Source organism: Cucurbita moschata, unplaced genomic scaffold (genome assembly GCF_002738365.1).
Source record: "Cucurbita moschata cultivar Rifu unplaced genomic scaffold, Cmos_1.0 Cmo_Scf00003, whole genome shotgun sequence".
NCBI classification, from domain to species: Eukaryota; Viridiplantae; Streptophyta; class Magnoliopsida; order Cucurbitales; family Cucurbitaceae; genus Cucurbita; species Cucurbita moschata.
Genome location: NW_019268519.1, coordinates 3,701,297 through 3,721,026, shown reverse-complemented (window position 1 = coordinate 3,721,026; position 19,730 = coordinate 3,701,297). Strand labels below are relative to the sequence as shown.

The following is a 19,730-nucleotide window of genomic DNA, read 5'->3' as shown; positions in this document are numbered from 1 at the left end:
AACAAATAAAAAAAAAAAAAAAAAAACTAAGCTCCTAACAGAGCGCTTCGACGGCAAGTCGTTTGACAAGATCAGCGGCGCAGTCGGTAGCTCCAAAGGTAGCTTCAGAGACATCGATAGAGCAAGATTCTTTCCCAACGCACAAATTCTCAACAATCTTCAATGCATCGTTCTGGCTCTTGCACTCACCTGTCGTGAAAGACCCACAAGTCCCCAATGGGTTGCCGTAGCTCGCGAAGGCAATCCCTGAAATCTGTCGCCCCTGACACGACAGCTCCAAACGGTGGTTGTCGTAAGCATGAGCGCAAGCTTTCTCCATGGTGATTGTTTTGAAGTTCACCAATGATGGGTTTCCTCCAAATTCCTCGAACAGAACCAGAGTGTTGTCGCCATCGTTGATGAAGGATCTTGGGACATGGTACCACCGCTGTGTTGGGTGGCCGCAGTTGCTGACGCATTTTTTGTTGTCATATGCGCCACGGTAGTCACATGGGTCCAAGCTGCAACCTTCTTCGGCTATGAAGCTCGGCCAGTAGCGGCCGAGGTTGTGGCCATTGACCCAAGCAACCCCCTTGCCGAGGCCTTGTAAGTCTAGAGCCACTGGGTCAGTTCCTAATGGAGCTTTGAAGGTTGTTTTGTACCATGTCATCATTTTGTTTACTGGGAGATTCTCTGATTGCCATTTGGCGGCGAATCGAGAACCTGAACTGAAGAGACGATTTTCGAAGCCGTGCAATCCGATTTCGTATGACCATTTGTGAGATGAGAGGTCTTTTATGAGTGTTTCATCGCCGTTGCGGCCGATTAATTCAACTGGGCCGGGGATTCCTGATTGAATCATGTCGAAGAAGGGCCCGTAGTTCTGAAAAACAGAGCAAAATATGTGAGATTTGTTGATGAGAAAAATCAGAAACAGAGGTCGGAGTTACGAACCTGGTAGCCGACGGTGGCGCTGAGAAGAGAGATTATGTTCTTTCCTGGCTTTAATTTCACTTGTCTCTCCATAAAGTAAGTGAAAATTCCATATGAAGCCCATTGGGAACCGATATGTTCACCGTTGACGAAGGCGTGGAGGACATGGCCGCTGCCGTTGATTCGCAGAGTCATGTCGTTGCTCCAAATCCGATCGGCTTTCTTCAAGTGAACGCTGTAATTTGGGGAAAAACATCAAATTAAGGAAATGGGTAAGGCTTAAATCGGTGAAATTCGTGTTCGATCTCGAGGATTTTACCTTGTCATGTACCAGAGATAATCACTGGCGTCGTTAGCGGCAGCTTTCTGATCAAGAAGCATATTAGCACTTACTTGTCCTTTGCCTAATCTCGCGGTGGCGTCGAGATTCTCTGGCCGCCACACCCATTGCAACGCCGCCGGTTCCTCCTCCGCCTTGTTTTCCTTCTTCACCATCACGGATGTTTGTGTGTTCACTTTTGCTGTGTTGTAAACCTCTGTTTGACAGTCGGGAAGAATGCTGACGGACCACGCCGGAACTTTAAAGTCTTTTCCGTTGTAGCTGACCGTCGCGTCGGTTGTTACATTCGCGTTGCTGAAGAAACAAGCCGACCCTTCTTTTGTAGTGTATTTGGTGATCTAAATCGAGAAAAATAACAATGTTCAATTGTTTGGCTCAAGAAACAGAGCAAAAATAGATGAGATCCGTTTTTTGGTTCTTACAGAAACAGAGTTGCCCAAATCGGTGGTGTTCACGTCGCCGGAAACCAGCGGCTTCTCAATGGACATCAAAGCATCGTGAAGCTGCTTCAAATGGCCGTATTTGGGTTGATTCAGATTACCATACTCATCCAACGGTGCATCGTAATCGTAAGAGGTGGTGATGTACGGACCGCCGGCCATCCGGTCGAAGTTCGTTCCGCCGTGGTACTGAAAAAAACCGGTCACCGGAGCTGTAAAAACTCAAACCCAGATACAAAAACCGATGAATTAAGGAACTAAGCACAAACCATGTAGTAGTTTTGGAAAGTGCCGCCGAGTTGGTAGAATCTAGCGACGGAGAAGGCCAAATCTTCGGAGGTTCTATGTGGGTCTTTTCCGCCCCAGCTCTTGAACCAACCAGTCCAATTTTCAGTCCACATTTTGGGGCTGTTCGGATTGTTGGGAGTGAACTGATCGCAGTACCAGCCATTGCAGGTGTTGATCATTGGCTCGGGTGCGTCGGCTTGTTGACACATGATCCATGGAACTCCAACTTTCAACGAGTCCGCCATGGATGCACACCAGTTCACATAAGCTTTTCCGGCTTCGCCGTAAGGGGTCATTACGTTACCGTATTCATTTTCAATCTGAGCTAGAATCACTGGACCACCTTGTGAGGCGAAAAGATTCTCCTTCTTCACCATGTCCACAATCAACGTCGTGAAGTTTTGCATCTCATTCTGTTCATAAACAAAAACTTCAAAAACAGAGTATTAAAAGTTTCAAAAAACAGAGGAAAATGACGATGAAAATGTTACCATGAATACGGAATTTAACGTTCTGAGTTCAATTCCAGGAAGGTTGTGGAGCCAAACCGGAAAACCTCTGTAAATTCCAAAGATTAGAATTCAGCGTAAAAAAAAAACAGAGCAACTTATAGAAGAACAGAAAAACAGAGCAATATACCCATAATTCCACTCGGCGCAGACATATGGGCCAATGCGAAGAACAGCGTAAAGGCCTTGATCTTGAATGGTTTTAAGGAACCTTATGAGATCACGATTGGCACTNCTGAAGAGACGATTTTCGAAGCCGTGCAATCCGATTTCGTATGACCATTTGTGAGATGAGAGGTCTTTTATGAGTGTTTCATCGCCGTTGCGGCCGATTAATTCAACTGGGCCGGGGATTCCTGATTGAATCATGTCGAAGAAGGGCCCGTAGTTCTGAAAAACAGAGCAAAATATGTGAGATTTGTTGATGAGAAAAATCAGAAACAGAGGTCGGAGTTACGAACCTGGTAGCCGACGGTGGCGCTGAGAAGAGAGATTATGTTCTTTCAAACAGAGGTCGGAGTTACGAACCTGGTAGCCGACGGTGGCGCTGAGAAGAGAGATTATGTTCTTTCCTGGCTTTAATTTCACTTGTCTCTCCATAAAGTAAGTGAAAATTCCATATGAAGCCCATTGGGAACCGATATTTTAATTTCACTTGTCTCTCCATAAAGTAAGTGAAAATTCCATATGAAGCCCATTGGGAACCGATATGTTCACCGTTGACGAAGGCGTGGAGGACATGGCCGCTGCCGTTGATTCGCAGAGTCATGTCGTTGCTCCAAATCCGATCGGCTTTCTTCAAGTGAACGCTGTAATTTGGGGAAAAACATCAAATTAAGGAAATGGGTAAGGCTTAAATCGGTGAAATTCGTGTTCGATCTCGAGGATTTTACCTTGTCATGTACCAGAGATAATCACTGGCGTCGTTAGCGGCAGCTTTCTGATCAAGAAGCATATTAGCACTTACTTGTCCTTTGCCTAATCTCGCGGTGGCGTCGAGATTCTCTGGCCGCCACACCCATTGCAACGCCGCCGGTTCCTCCTCCGCCTTGTTTTCCTTCTTCACCATCACGGATGTTTGTGTGTTCACTTTTGCTGTGTTGTAAACCTCTGTTTGACAGTCGGGAAGAATGCTGACGGACCACGCCGGAACTTTAAAGTCTTTTCCGTTGTAGCTGACCGTCGCGTCGGTTGTTACATTCGCGTTGCTGAAGAAACAAGCCGACCCTTCTTTTGTAGTGTATTTGGTGATCTAAATCGAGAAAAATAACAATGTTCAATTGTTTGGCTCAAGAAACAGAGCAAAAATAGATGAGATCCGTTTTTTGGTTCTTACAGAAACAGAGTTGCCCAAATCGGTGGTGTTCACGTCGCCGGAAACCAGCGGCTTCTCAATGGACATCAAAGCATCGTGAAGCTGCTTCAAATGGCCGTATTTGGGTTGATTCAGATTACCATACTCATCCAACGGTGCATCGTAATCGTAAGAGGTGGTGATGTACGGACCGCCGGCCATCCGGTCGAAGTTCGTTCCGCCGTGGTACTGAAAAAAACCGGTCACCGGAGCTGTAAAAACCCAAACTCAGATACAAAAACCGATGAATTAAGGAACTAAGCACAAACCATGTAGTAGTTTTGGAAAGTGCCGCCGAGTTGGTAGAATCTAGCGACGGAGAAGGCCAAATCTTCGGAGGTTCTATGTGGGTCTTTTCCGCCCCAGCTCTTGAACCAACCAGTCCAATTTTCAGTCCACATTTTGGGGCTGTTCGGATTGTTGGGAGTGAACTGATCGCAGTACCAGCCATTGCAGGTGTTGATCATTGGCTCGGGTGCGTCGGCTTGTTGACACATGATCCATGGAACTCCAACTTTCAACGAGTCCGCCATGGATGCACACCAGTTCACATAAGCTTTTCCGGCTTCGCCGTAAGGGGTCATTACGTTACCGTATTCATTTTCAATCTGAGCTAGAATCACTGGACCACCTTGTGAGGCGAAAAGATTCTCCTTCTTCACCATGTCCACAATCAACGTCGTGAAGTTTTGCATCTCATTCTGTTCATAAACAAAAACTTCAAAAACAGAGTATTAAAAGTTTCAAAAAACAGAGGAAAATGACGATGAAAATGTTACCATGAATACGGAATTTAACGTTCTGAGTTCAATTCCAGGAAGGTTGTGGAGCCAAACCGGAAAACCTCTGTAAATTCCAAAGATTAGAATTCAGCGTAAAAAAAAAACAGAGCAACTTATAGAAGAACAGAAAAACAGAGCAATATACCCATAATTCCACTCGGCGCAGACATATGGGCCAATGCGAAGAACAGCGTAAAGGCCTTGATCTTGAATGGTTTTAAGGAACCTTATGAGATCACGATTGGCACTGAAATCATATTGACGACGAATCGGCTCATGGGCATTCCAGAAAACATAAGTTTCAATGGCGTTCAATCCACCTTCCTTTGATTTTCTGATCAAATCAGGCCACATCTGCGATAAACAGAGCATCCAAACCCAACCCATTTCAATTTGATATCAAATGATCAAAAAAACCCATTTCAATTTGATATCAAATGATCAAAAAAACCCATTTCAATTTGATATCAACTGTACCTGAGGAGTGCTTCGTGGGTAGTGGATAGAACCAGAGAGTAAGATCCTGGGTTGGCCATCAATGGTGATGGCTCTGTTCGTGTGGGAGACTTGAATGGCAGAGGTGAAAAGAACGACATTCAAGACAAGAACGAAGCAGAAGAAAGCTGATGAACTATCCATATTTTGAAATTGCTATCTGAAATGGTTATGAGAAATGAATTGTTGTATGGATGTATTTATAGTAAACAGGAGGGAATAAAACAGTGTTTCTGTTAAAAAATTTTTAAAATCTTAACAGAGTCGAGTTTATCTCGTTTTTAAATCTTTAATTCTTTCTAATAATAAAAATTCATTTATATAAAAAAAATGAGCATGTCCAAATTTATTTTTTTTTATAAACAATATCCAAATTTAGAATTTTTATTAATTTGTTTTTTTAAGGATAATATATTAGGTAATGTATTTAATTTTTTCCTTTAATTAGATAGAAATATGGATTTGAGTTGTATTATAATTTAACCATTTTAAATTTAATAAAATTAAAATTTTATAACATATCTCTTACCATTTATTAAAATAAGAAATATGATAAAATTATGGATTTAATTGTTTTCAGAAAAAATGGAATGAAAAATAATATAGTAATTTGTATAAATAAAAATAATTTAGTAATTTATATGGATAATGTTTAAATATTCTACAAAATAATTTATTGTTTTTTTTTTATAGAAATAATGGTGGTTAGTGATTATATATTAAGTATTTATTAATATGTATAATATATAAAATATAGCTAGACTAAAAAACTAATATATATAGACTAATATTTAAATTCAAAATAAATATTAAAAAAATAAAAAACTAAAATTATTCTAATTTTTTTTATATATTTTTTTATTAAGAAAAATATTTATAAAATATAAAATTTGAGATGTATTCACATCTATAATTAATAGACTTGTATCACAAAAATTAAATTAGTAAAAAAAAAAAAAAAATTAAATTAAATTTTCGTGGTTGAAATTTAATCATGACAAGATACCAATTTTATAGAATTTAAAATAGCATTCTATTATTTTATTTCCATAGACTATACATTCTAAATTTATAATATGATTCTAATATACACCATTTATTTATTTAAAAAATAATAATCTCATTTTTTTATTTTTAAGGCCACAATTCTGGACTGGAGGGGACACCAAAGGCCTGCCCATGGTAGATAGAGAGGGAGAAGAGAGCTTTCTGATCGGGTATGTAGTAACAAGGTTCAAGTCTAACGGTCTGTTAGGATGCCTCACTGCATACATCACTACACTCCCACAGGACACCTATCGTGATCATAAACGGCTCATCTCGCCGTGACCTTCTCTTGAATTCTCAAAACTTCTGTCGCTCCATCCCGTAAGGGTAGAGAACCCATCGCTGTCTCGGCTGTACTACCGAAAGCTCTGGGGAATAGGAGAGCTAAATTAAGCTAAATTAGGACTTTTAAATAGACGTCTATCTACAATAAAATTCTCTATTTATTCTCCGTATATGTCTTAGTTGGAAACACCCTAATAAATTCAATAACATTTCCAAAACAAAAACTTGAGGATGTGAAAAACTTTTTGGCCTTGACATTATAGGTGTCTCTACCATGTCACCCTCACACCCTTTCACAACCTCCACTAATTCAAAACTTAATTTGAAAGCTATATTTCGATCAGAACGTTTTCGAAATGTCTCTAATAACCAACGAACGACAAGTGTTGTGGATCCTATTTCAATGGGAACTTGATAAGTTGGTCTGCTTATACGTCTTGCCTCTCCACCTATTGCATTCTAAAGGAGGTGAAAAACCTCTATTTGCCTCTAGCATTATATGATATGGGTTTATGTCGTATGCATTGACATGGAGCATCTGAAAGCCATATTTAGATCGAGGGTTTTCGGGATGCCCTAATAACCAAGGAATGACAAGTGTTTTTCCTATTTCAATGGGAACTTGATGACTTGATCGCTTACACGTCTTGCTTTTACTTCTCTATCAAGAGTTACTCCACATATTGCTTTCGGTCTTTTGTTGAATCTTTTTCATGGCTCGATAGATAATTTGATAAGCCAATGATTTTTTTTTTCGTTTCAAAATATGGTTGGTGTTAACTAATCGATTACAATAAATTGGATCGAATTGTGCAATTTTTTTTCTTCTAGTACCTCGTGACAAAGGGGTTCAAGAATCAGTTTGGGGCTAAAATCATTTATTTTGGTTTTTTAATACTGTAGAGCGGATCTTGAAAAATATGAAAGATCTCCCTCAGTCATACATTTGACTTTCATCGAAAAAATCAGGCATTTCGGTGTTTGTTGACACAGTCAAAGAAAACCTCTGGAATTATTTCAATATTGGACCTCCCCTTACAAACGATTCACATGGTCTAGTTCCTTTACAAAACGATATTTGTGAGTCTACTCTAAGTTCTCTTACAAACGATTTAGTTCCCTTACAAAACTTTCATTAATGGGCTAGCCATACACTTCACATGTTTCTAGTGATTCACACCTTATAAAACTTTCGTTATTAGGTTAGCCTCATCAAATAGTGATTCACATGACATCATCAAATGAATCTACAATCCATTGGAACGATCTACAATCTACCAGAATGCCCTTGTTGACGATCCTTTACTCCGACAGCATTTGGGGTTCCTCGAACGCCCTTGTTGACGATTACTCCGACAGCATGTAGGGTTCCTCGAACAATCCACTAGAACGCCCTTGTTGACGATCCTTTACTTCGAAGGGCTAACCCAATAATGAAAGCTCTAACCCAATAACGAAAGCAGGGCTAACCCAATAACGAAAGTTCTAACCCAATAACGAAAGCAGGGCTAACCCCAATAACGAAAGCAGGGCTAACCCAATAACTACGGGAGCAATTTGAGGGCTAACCCGGCTAACCCAATAACTTCTTGAGCAATTTCAGGACTAACCCAATAACAAAAGTTTAGTAAGTACCTAGACCACTTTCAACCAAAGTTAACGGGCTAGGGAACTATTATATGTCCCAAATAATTTCAACGAATGGATCGAATCGAATTGGAAAATGGAAAGATTTGTACAAATTATACCTTTCGTCACCACTTTGTGGAAAATCGTTAGGTTCTTTGACTTTATTAGTGTCAATAAACCAATCGAAATGCCTTGACTTTTTTTTAAAATAGTAATGATTCAAAGCACCTATTCCTTACACCCTTCCATACTCTGATCTCATAGATACATAGAATTTTGTGGGTGTATTCAATGAAAGTCATATGTACGGTGAAACTCAATAAGTGAGTAAACAGAATTCTATATGTATCGATGATCTCATAGATACATATAGAATTTTGTGCGTATTCGATGGAAGTCATATGTACAGCTTGGGGCAGATCGACCACCCTACAATATCCGGTCAAAAAGCCAAAATAAATGATGTTAGCAGAAAACCAATTCTTGAAGTGCAGAGGGAAAAAAATTACAAAATCTATCCCATTTATTATTATCTGTATTCTGACACATTTAAAGAATCCGTTGGCTTATCAAATTATCTATTGAAACAATCAAGTCATCCATTCCGACATAGGATCTGTTGAAATATCATCACTAGCCCAATTATTGTACGAACACAGTATATTTATTTTAGTACAAATTTTAGGAGAAAGAGATGCACGTATTTTAGGAAAAAGATTCTGATTTGTTAGGTCTAGATTTAGATTTGTTAAGTATAGATTGGGTGAGTATAAATACCCCTTCACCCTAGCTAGGTTATTCATCCAAGAAATCCAAAAAATAATAAAGAGCAGAGTGTTTTGTATTCTCTTCTCGGTTGGTTTTAATAAAGAGTGCGAATGTTTCCCACGAAGAGTTTCGATTGGTTTTAATAAAGAGTGCGAATGTTTGGACACAGAGTTGTGTTCAACAGGATCACATAAAAAGGAGAGAGACTCATGTAATGATGACAGACTCAAATTTGAGTTTTTAGAAATTAGGATAAATATTATATTATATTTTTATTTTGGAAATGTTATTGAATTTATTAGGATAATTTAAAATTTTTAATAGAATTTATTGGGCAAATTTGTCCTAGTATTTAAATCTTATATTTAAAGTTTTTTTTTTTTTTTTACTAATATAACTTCTGTTTTCAACCAAATTAGTATATTTAACTATGGTTAAAAGATGGGATGAATCTAGCTGGTCTAGTTAACCTAAGAATCTCATAGATTTGGAGACAAAAATTGAGAAAGAAATGATCAAATTCTATTATGACCGACTCAAATTGGCTGACTTAAGTGGTGATGTATTTGGCTCAAATTTTAGATTTTCTAGTTCTCAACTAAAGTTCGTGGCTCAAATTTTAGATGTCAATTCTCATTTTCAACTAAAGTTCACTGTTTATCTCAATGGAAGTTTAGTTAATTTTATCGAGCTAAAATACGATTCATGGAAACAAAAACTTCCTAATAGAGAGAGGAGACATTAGGACGAACATATTCTCAAACGAAATCGTGTTAGTTTTTATATTTTATAAATATTTTCTTAATAAAAAAAAATATAAAAAAAAATCAAGAATAAAGAATAATTTTAGAATTCTTAAAACTAAAATTTTGGTTTTTAATTTTTTTAATATTTATTTTGATGAATTATATTAGTTTTTTTTGGTCCAGCTATATTTTATATATTTTTATTAATAAATATAATCACTAACCACCATTATTACCATAAAAAATAAGAAAATAATAAATTTTTTTAGAATATTTAAACATTATCCATATAAATTATTAAATTATTTTTATTTATACAAATTACTATATTATTTTTCATTCCTTATCATATTTGTTATAAATGGTAAAGAGATAGGTTATATTAAAATTGTTAAATTATAATACAATTCAATTCCATATTTCTCTCCAATTGAAAGGAAAAAATTAAATACACTACCTAATATATTGTTCTTAAAAAAACAAATTATTAAAAATTGTTTATAAAAAAAATAAATTTGTACATACGCATTTTTTTTTATATAAATTAATTCTTATTATTAGAAAGAATTAAGATTAAAAAACGAGACAAACTACTGTTTTATTCCCTCCTCTTTCCTATAAATACATCTATACAACAATTCATTGCTCACATCCAATTTCGGATTGTAATTTAAAAATCATGGATTGTTCATCAGCTTTCTTCTGCTTCGTTCTTGTCTTGAATGTCCTTCTCTTCACCTCTGCCATTCAAGTTTCCCACACGAACAGAGCTATCACCATTGATGGCCAACCCAGGATCTTACTCTCTGGTTCTATCCACTACCCACGAAGCACTCCCCAGGTAAAGTTGATATCAAATTGAAATGGGTTTGGTGATCAGTTGATATCAAATTGAAATGGGTTTGGTTTTGATACTCTGTTTATTGCAGATGTGGCCTGATTTGATCAGAAAATCAAAAGAAGGTGGATTGAACGCCATTGAAACTTATGTTTTCTGGAATGCCCATGAGCCGATTCGTCGTCAATATGATTTCAGTGCCAATCGTGATCTCATAAGGTTCCTTAAAACCATTCAAGATCAAGGCCTTTACGCTGTTCTTCGCATTGGCCCATATGTCTGCGCCGAGTGGAATTATGGGTATATTGCTCTGTTTTTCTGTTCTTCTATAAGTTGCTCTGTTTTTTTTTTACGCTAAATTCTAATCTTTGGAATTTACAGAGGATTTCCGGTTTGGCTCCACAACCTTCCTGGAATTGAACTCAGAACGTTAAATTCCGTATTCATGGTAACATTTTCATCGTCATTTTCCTCTGTTTTTTGAAACTTTTAATACTCTGTTTTTGAAGTTTTTGTTTATGAACAGAATGAGATGCAAAACTTCACGACGTTGATTGTGGACATGGTGAAGAAGGAGAATCTTTTCGCCTCACAAGGTGGTCCAGTGATTCTAGCTCAGATTGAAAATGAATACGGTAACGTAATGACCCCTTACGGCGAAGCCGGAAAAGCTTATGTGAACTGGTGTGCATCCATGGCGGACTCGTTGAAAGTTGGAGTTCCATGGATCATGTGTCAACAAGCCGACGCACCCGAGCCAATGATCAACACCTGCAATGGCTGGTACTGCGATCAGTTCACTCCCAACAATCCGAACAGCCCCAAAATGTGGACTGAAAATTGGACGGGTTGGTTCAAGAGCTGGGGCGGAAAAGACCCACATAGAACCTCCGAAGATTTGGCCTTCTCCGTCGCTAGATTCTACCAACTCGGCGGCACTTTCCAAAACTACTACATGGTTTGTGCTTAGTTCCTTAATTCATCGGTTTTTGTATCTGGGTTTGGGTTTTTACAGCTCCGGTGACCGGTTTTTTTCAGTACCACGGCGGAACGAACTTCGACCGGATGGCCGGCGGTCCGTACATCACCACCTCTTACGATTACGATGCACCGTTGGATGAGTATGGTAATCTGAATCAACCCAAATACGGCCATTTGAAGCAGCTTCACGATGCTTTGATGTCCATTGAGAAGCCGCTGGTTTCCGGCGACATGAACACCACCGATTTGGGCAACTCTGTTTCTGTAAGAACCAAAAAACGGATCTCATCTGTTTTTGCTCTGTTTCTTGAGCCAAACAATTGAACATTGTTATTTTTCTCGATTTAGATCACCAAATACACTACAAAAGAAGGGTCGGCTTGTTTCTTCAGCAACGCGAATGTAACAACCGACGCGACGGTCAGCTACAACGGAAAAGACTTTAAAGTTCCGGCGTGGTCCGTCAGCATTCTTCCCGACTGTCAAACAGAGGTTTACAACACAGCAAAAGTGAACACACAAACATCCGTGATGGTGAAGAAGGAAAACAAGGCGGAGGAGGAACCGGCGGTGTTGCAATGGGTGTGGCGGCCGGAGAATCTCGACGCCACCGCGAGATTAGGCAAAGGACAAGTCAGTGCTAATATGCTTCTTGATCAGAAAGCTGCCGCTAACGACGCCAGTGATTATCTCTGGTACATGACAAGGTAAAATCCTCGAAATCGAACACGAATTTCATCGATTTAAGCCTTTCCCATTTCCCTAATTTGATGTTCTTCCCCAAATTACAGCGTTCACTTGAAGAAGACCGACCTGATTTGGAGCAACGACATGACTCTGCGAATCAACGGCAGCGGCCATGTCCTCCACGCCTTCGTCAACGGCGAACATATCGGTTCCCAATGGGCTACAAATGGAATTTTCAATTACTTTATGGAGAGACAAGTGAAATTAAAGCCGGGAAAGAACATTATCTCTCTTCTCAGCGCCACCGTCGGCTACCAGGTTCGTAACTCCGACCTCTGTTTCTGATTTTTCTCATCAACAAATCTCACAAATTTTGCTCTGTTTTTCAGAACTACGGGCCCTTCTTCGACATGATTCAATCAGGAATCCCCGGCCCAGTTGAATTAATCGGCCGCAACGGCGATGAAACACTCATAAAAGATCTCTCATCTCACAAATGGACATACGAAATCGGATTGCACGGCTTCGAAAATCGTCTCTTCAGCTCAGATTCCCGATTTGCCGCCAAATGGCAATCGGAGAATCTCCCAGTGAACAAAATGATGACATGGTACAAAACAACCTTCAAAGCTCCATTAGGAACCGACCCAGTGGCTCTAGACTTACAAGGCCTCGGCAAGGGGGTTGCTTGGGTCAACGGCCACAACCTCGGCCGCTATTGGCCAAGCTTCATAGCCGAAGAAGGTTGCAGCTTGGACCCATGTGACTACCGTGGCGCTTACGACAACAAAAAATGCGTCAGCAACTGTGGCCACCCAACACAGCGGTGGTACCATGTCCCAAGATCCTTCATCAACGACGGGGACAACACTCTGGTTCTGTTCGAGGAATTTGGAGGAGACCCATCATTAGTGAACTTCAAAACAATCAGCATGGAGAAAGCTTGTGCTCATGCTTACGACAACCACCGTTTGGAGCTGTCGTGTCAGGGGCGACAGATTTCAGGGATTGCCTTCGCGAGCTACGGCAATCCATTGGGGAGTTGTGGGTCTTTCACGACGGGAGAGTGCAAGAGCCAGAGCGATGCATTGAAGATTGTTGAGAATTTGTGCATTGGGAATGAATCTTGTGTTATTGATGTCTCTGAAGCTACCTTTGGAGCTACCGACTGCGCCGCTGATCTTGTCAAGAGGCTCGCCGTGGAAGCTCTCTGCTAAGAGCTTAGTTTAGGATTTTGTTTCAGAGATTTTTTCTTTCTTTCTATTAGCTAAATGGAGATGGGAACTAGATTATATTCTTCTTCCACTCTTTAGTCCCGATCATCTTGATTGAAATATTTTTGGACTATCCATTAATGAAATGCTTATTTGTCATCTTTAGACTGCTCTATAAATTTTAGTTGAGTTCATTAAATGCAACTTGCACAACATATAATGGAGGTCTCCAACGTCTTCCAGAATTTCCTTTGATGAGCTCATCATAGTTTGAATATAAGTGTGTTATAGCTTCTTGGCTCTCGTCCTTGTAATTGGACCTTGAGGTATGAAAATTCCTTGGTCGTGGCTCATATCACTTGCTCTTTGAAACTTCACTGGTTCTCCGTCCTTTTATTTGATACTAAGGGTCCTTTATGCTAAGCTGACATGACCGGCGTCTCTCTATGAGGCGCTATCTCTGCATGGCTATCTGGGACTACAACGCTACCTCTACATGGCTATCTGGGACTACATGGTGTCTAGCCCAGGGGTGTGTTGAGTACCTCATAAGCCCATGACAGTCTCCTGGAGGGCGCGACCCAACCCTTTCCCGTGCAGCTAACGGGCTGGGGACACATTGCCTATGTGAAACGGCTAGGAGCGGTACTTCTTCGTCGTGGTAATCTGTTAGGGTCCTAGGGGGAAGGTTGTACCTAGACTGAGTGACTAGTCACTCCTAACTACAAATCCCTAGGCTTATCATACTAACGGTGACTTGTCTCTCCTAACTACAAATCCATAGGCTTATCATAGTAATGAGTCATGGAATATAACATGTGCATGTAACCGCCATCTAACATCATCACACTTAATTCATGCAAATTAGACATGCAGACTCAACAGGGCGATGACCTCCATCAGGCACCCGAAAAGCGGAGTTTGCGCTCAACGGGGCGATGTCATCCCTCAAGTGCCCGAAATGCGGAGTTCACCTATTCAACACGAATTAACATGTGCATCTGTATAGCGGAAGCTTAAAGCATACCAGCAACACTCAGATAATTCACAATTTACCCATATTTCTTTCAGCATGCATAAACAATTACACACTAAGCAGAAGCATAAAACACGTTTCACATGGAAGCATATATAACTAGTCATACAACATGTACTTTGCAACCAATCACATATTTGTTTAGATTCTACTTGATTACTTACTAGATTGTTGTATTCTATATATATAGAGCATTCTCGCTCTTTATAATACAATCTTCTCATCAACCATTCAATGACTCACTCTTTCATTAACAATTGGTATCAGAGCTACAAGGAGAATCCAGTTTTTCAGTTGTTGCACCACCCGTCTTCGATGGAGACAATTATCAAATGTGAGCAGTTCGTATGGAGACTTATCGAGAGATCTTTGTGAAGAATAGAAGAGGATTACAAGTCCCTCCACTTCCAGCAAATCCTACTGTAGCCGGTTTGACACGTGACTCGCTGGAAATTTTTCTCTCTCCTCAATTCTTGGAAATCGGCTCGGATCTTCATCTTCAAACTAGAATTTCGGTTAGTTTCCTTCATGAATCTTGTGGAGAATTCCCTCTAGATGAACATATCAAAATTTCATACCTTGATTCACAATAGATAATTCTAGATCTGAGAAAAACGATCAAGATCTTACCTTGCTGATTTTCTCGATATCTTGACGGAAAACGGGACTCTGAACGCCAACATCTTCTTCTTCCTTTCAAGAAGTGCTTGTCATTAGATCGTGGCTGGCGGCGACTTTCGGTGGTGGTCCGAAGAGATTTACGGCTGCAGTTTTCTTGCTCACTCCCAAACTTTTTCTCCACGTTTTTTTCTTTCTTTGCCATTAGGGGCTAGGTTTCAAGGACGTCTATTATGGTTGGAGGGGCAAACTTACCTATTTGCCCCATATTTGCTGTTAATTTTTAACCCTATTATTATTTATTATTTATTTTTACTTTTATATTTCTTTTTTTTCTTTAAATATTCGGGTGCTACAGCTACATAATTGGGTTAGCCCTGAAATTGCTCGAGTTCCTTAAGTTATTGGGTTTGTCAAAATCGCACTTTGATGGCTCTGAAACTCCAGTTCCACGTTATTGGGTTTGTCACAATCGCACTTTGATGGCTCTGAAATTGCTCCAGTTACCTACGTTTTTGGGTTAGCGCTCTGAAATTTCTCCAGTTACCTACGTTTTTGGGTTAGCCCTGAAATTGCTCCAGTTACCTACGTTTTTGGGTTAGCCCTGAAATTGCTCCAGTTACCTACGTTTTTGGGTTAGCCCTGAAATTGCTCCAGTTCGTTACGTTATTGGGTTCCAGTTCCCTACATTGTTGGGTTGTCACAATCGCACTTATTTCTCAGCAACAAGTTAAGCCTATTCGTTCTTGCGTCGCCTACGGCCAAGCGACGTATGCTCGAGCCTCTGGCCCTAGTTCAAGAAAGTTTTAGAAAACGGGGCAGAGAGATTTTGAAAGCAAGATTTGAGAAATTGAAATTGGTGTTATATGGAAATGTAACAATCCGAGCAACGAGTGAGTAGCCTATTCATTCCTACGTCGTCTACGACCAAGTGACGTATGCTCGAGCCTCTTGCCCCAGTTCAAAAAGAAAGTTTTAGAAAGTTGAGCCGAGAGATTTTGAGAGAGGGTTTTTAAAGCAAGATTTGAGAAATTGAAATTGGTGTTATATGGGGATGTGGGTTCCAGTTCCTTGGGTTGTCACAATCACACTTATTTTCCAGTAACAAGTGAGTCAAGCCTGTTCATTCTTGTTACAATCACACTTATTTCCCAGCAACAAGTGAGTCAAGCCTGTTCGTTCTTGTTACAATCACACTTATTTCCCAGCAACAAGTGAGTCAAGCCTGTTCGTTCTTGTTACAATCACACTTATTTCCCAGCAACAAGTGAGTCCTCCCCTCTTCTATTCCGTCCCAAAGAGTTACCGAAACCAATTCTGGTAAAGAACCTGACCCATATTTTTTCATTGAGCAAAAGTATAAATCAGATTGATTTTCGATCAAAAGTACGCAAACAAGACTTTAGCATTAGCAATGTTTAGGAGTGGAATATAATCTAGTTCGCATCTCCATTTAGATGATCGAAAAAAATCTGTTCCTACATTTTTTCTCGTTCATAAAAAATCTCCCTAACAAAATCCTAAACTAAGCTCCTAACAGAGAGCTTCGACGGCGAGCCTCTTGACAAGATCAGCAGCGCAGTCCGTAGCTCCAAAGGTAGCTTCAGAGACATCAATAGCGCAAGATTCTTTCCCAACGCACAAATTCTCAACAATCTTCAATGCATCGTTTTGGCTCTTGCACTCTCCCGTCGTGAAAGACCCACAACTCCCCAATGGGTTGCCGTAGCTCGCGAAGGCAATCCCTGAAATCTGTTGCCCCTGACACGACAGCTCCAAACGGTGGTTGTCGTAAGCATGAGCACAAGCTTTCTCCATGCTGATTGGTTTGAAGTTCACCAATGATGGGTTCCCTCCAAATTCCTCGAACAGAACCAGAGTGTTATCGCCGTCATTGATGAAGGATCTCGGCACATGGTACCACCGCTGTGTTGGGTGGCCGCAGTTGCTGACGCATTTATTGTTGTCGTATGCGCCACGGTAATCACATGGGTCCAAGCTGCAACCTTCTTCGGCTATGAAGCTCGGCCAGTAACGGCCAAGGTTGTGGCCGTTGACCCAAGCAACCCCCTTGCCGAGGCCTTGTAAGTCTAGAGCCACTGGGTCGGTTCCTAATGGAGCTTTGAAGGTTGTTTTGTACCATGTCATCATTTTGTTTACTGGGAGATTCTCTGATTGCCATTTGGCGGCGAATCGAGAATCTGAACTGAAGAGACGATTTTCGAAGCCGTGCAATCCGATTTCGTATGACCATTTGTGAGATGAGAGGTCTTTTATGAGTGTTTCATCGCCGTTGCGGCCGATTAATTCAACTGGGCCGGGGATTCCTGATTGAATCATGTCGAAGAAGGGCCCGTAGTTCTGAAAAACAGAGCAAAATATGTGAGATTTGTTGATGAGAAAAATAAAAAACAGAGGTCGGAGTTACGAACCTGGTAGCCGACGGTGGCGCTGAGAAGAGAGATTATGTTCTTTCCTGGCTTTAATTTCACTTGTCTCTCCATAAAGTAAGTGAAAATTCCATATGAAGCCCATTGGGAACCGATATGTTCACCGTTGACGAAGGCGTGGAGGACATGGCCGCTGCCGTTGATTCGCAGAGTCATGTTGTTGCTCCAAATCCGATCGGCTTTCTTCAAGTGAACGCTGTAATTTGGGGAAAAACATCAAATTAAGGAAATGGGTAAGGCTTAAATCGGTGAAATTCGTGTTCGATCTCGAGGATTTTACCTTGTCATGTACCAGAGATAATCACTAGCATCGTTAGCGGCAGCTTTCTGATCAAGAAGCATATTAGCACTTACTTGTCCTTTGCCTAATCTCGCGGTGGCGTCGAGATTCTCTGGCCGCCACACCCATTGCAACGCCGCCGGTTCCTCCTCCGCCTTGTTTTCCTTCTTCACCATCACGGATGTTTGTGTGTTCACTTTTGCTGTGTTGTAAACCTCTGTTTGACAGTCGGGAAGAATGCTGACGGACCACGCCGGAACTTTAAAGTCTTTTCCGTTGTAGCTGACCGTCGCGTCAGTTGTTACATTCGCGTTGCTGAAGAAACAAGCCGACCCTTCTTTTGTAGTGTATTTGGTGATCTAAATCGAGAAAAATAACAATGTTCAATTGTTTGGCTCAAGAAACAGAGCAAAAATAGATGAGATCCGTTTTTTGGTTCTTACAGAAACAGAGTTGCCCAAATCGGTGGTGTTCACGTCGCCGGAAACCAGCGGCTTCTCAATGGACATCAAAGCATCGTGAAGCTGCTTCAAATGGCCGTATTTGGGTTGATTCAGATTACCATACTCATCCAACGGTGCATCGTAATCGTAAGAGGTGGTGATGTACGGACCGCCGGCCATCCGGTCGAAGTTCGTTCCGCCGTGGTACTGAAAAAAACCGGTCACCGGAGCTGTAAAAACTCAAACCCAGATACAAAACCGATGGAATTAAGGAATTGAGCACAAACCATGTAGTAGTTTTGGAAAGTGCCGCCGAGTTGGTAGAATCTAGCGACGGAGAAGGCCAAATCTTCGGAGGTTCTATGTGGGTCTTTTCCACCCCAGCTCTTGAACCAACCAGTCCAATTTTCAGTCCACATTTTGGGGCTGTTTGGATTGTTGGGAGTGAACTGATCGCAATACCAACCATTGCAGGTGTTGATCATTGGCTCGGGTGCGTCGGCTTGTTGACACATGATCCATGGAACCCCGACTTTCAACGAGTCCGCCATGGATGAACACCAGTTCACATAAGCTTTTCCAGCTTCGCCGTAAGGGGTCATTACGTTACCGTATTCATTTTCAATCTGAGCTAGAATCACTGGACCACCTTGTGAGGCGAAAAGATTCTCCTTCTTCACCATGTCCACAATCAACGTCGTGAAGTTTTGCATCTCATTCTGTTCATAAACAAAAACTTCAAAAACAGAGTATTAAAAGTTTCAAAAAACAGAGGAAAATGACGATGAAAATGTTACCATGAATACGGAATTTAACGTTCTGAGTTCAATTCCAGGAAGGTTGTGGAGCCAAACCGGAAAACCTCTGTAAATTCCAAGGATTAGAATTCAGTGTACGAAAAACAGAGCAAGTTACAGAAGAAGAGAAAAACAGAGCAATATACCCATAATTCCACTCGGCGCAGACATATGGGCCAATGCGAAGAACAGCGTAAAGGCCTTGATCTTGAATGGTTTTAAGGAACCTTATGAGATCAAGATTGGCAGTGAAATCATATTGACGACGAATCGGCTCATGAGCATTCCAGAAAACGTAAGTTTCAATGGCGTTCAATCCACCTTCCTTTGATTTTCTGATCAAATCAGGCCACATCTGCAATAAACAGAGAATCCAAACCAAACCCATTTCAATTTGATATCAAGTGATGAACAAACCCATTTCAATTTGATATCAACTGTACCTGAGGAGTGCTTCGTGGGTAGTGGATAGAACCAGAGAGTAAGATCCTGGGTTGACCATCAATGGTGATAGCTCTGTTCGTGTGGGAAACTTGGATGGCAGAGGCGAAGAGGACGAAATTCAAGACAAGAATGAAGCAGAGAGCTGATGAACAATCCATGGTGTTCTTGAATTGTGATGAATTTTGTTGTGAGGAATGAATTTGTTGTGTGTGATGTATTTATAGTGGAGAGGAGTGAATAAAACAGTGATTCTGTTGAAAAGATTTTAAAATCGTAACAGAGTTGAGCTTATCTCGTTTTTAACCTTTTTCTAATAATAAGAACTTATTTATAAAAAGAAAATAAGT

General features: G+C 40.5%; 4 protein-coding genes across 4 annotated transcripts in view; 1 reads left to right on the top strand and 3 right to left on the bottom strand.

Annotated features, from left to right (window-relative positions):
* LOC111438233 (beta-galactosidase 7-like) overlaps positions 1–19,211 on the bottom strand; it is a 19,426-nt gene extending 215 nt beyond the window's left edge. Inside the window, exons 1-8 of the mRNA XM_023076200.1 lie at positions 19,167–19,211; positions 2,620–2,700; positions 2,472–2,538; positions 1,962–2,393; positions 1,675–1,881; positions 1,232–1,590; positions 934–1,147; positions 18–862 (exon numbers count right to left, since the gene is read on the bottom strand). Coding sequence (XP_022931968.1) covers positions 35–862; positions 934–1,147; positions 1,232–1,590; positions 1,675–1,881; positions 1,962–2,393; positions 2,472–2,474 — 2,043 coding nt within the window. The 5' untranslated portion in view covers positions 2,475–2,538; positions 2,620–2,700; positions 19,167–19,211 and the 3' untranslated portion in view covers positions 18–34. The remainder of the gene's footprint in view (positions 1–17; positions 863–933; positions 1,148–1,231; positions 1,591–1,674; positions 1,882–1,961; positions 2,394–2,471; positions 2,539–2,619; positions 2,701–19,166) is intronic.
* LOC111438221 (beta-galactosidase 15-like) lies at positions 2,737–5,348 on the bottom strand. Its single transcript, XM_023076190.1, has 9 exons — positions 5,103–5,348; positions 4,771–4,979; positions 4,623–4,689; positions 4,113–4,544; positions 3,826–4,032; positions 3,383–3,741; positions 3,140–3,298; positions 3,054–3,072; positions 2,737–2,986 (listed from the first exon to the last, which is right to left on the bottom strand). The coding sequence occupies exons 1-9, from the start codon at positions 5,262–5,264 to the stop codon at positions 2,924–2,926; spliced, it is 1,677 nt and encodes a 558-aa protein (XP_022931958.1). The 5' UTR covers positions 5,265–5,348; the 3' UTR covers positions 2,737–2,923.
* LOC111438279 (beta-galactosidase 15-like) lies at positions 10,269–13,318 on the top strand. The gene is made up of 8 exons (XM_023076203.1): positions 10,269–10,436; positions 10,525–10,733; positions 10,815–10,881; positions 10,960–11,391; positions 11,472–11,678; positions 11,763–12,121; positions 12,206–12,419; positions 12,491–13,318. Exons 1-8 carry the CDS (start codon positions 10,275–10,277, stop codon positions 13,316–13,318), a joined length of 2,478 nt encoding a protein of 825 aa, XP_022931971.1. The 5' UTR covers positions 10,269–10,274.
* Positions 16,432–19,653, bottom strand: LOC111438263 (beta-galactosidase 15-like). Its single transcript, XM_023076202.1, has 8 exons — positions 19,383–19,653; positions 19,086–19,294; positions 18,940–19,006; positions 18,430–18,861; positions 18,143–18,349; positions 17,700–18,058; positions 17,402–17,615; positions 16,432–17,330 (listed from the first exon to the last, which is right to left on the bottom strand). The coding sequence occupies exons 1-8, from the start codon at positions 19,539–19,541 to the stop codon at positions 16,503–16,505; spliced, it is 2,475 nt and encodes an 824-aa protein (XP_022931970.1). The 5' UTR covers positions 19,542–19,653; the 3' UTR covers positions 16,432–16,502.
* Positions 19,654–19,730: the final 77 nt, after the last annotated feature.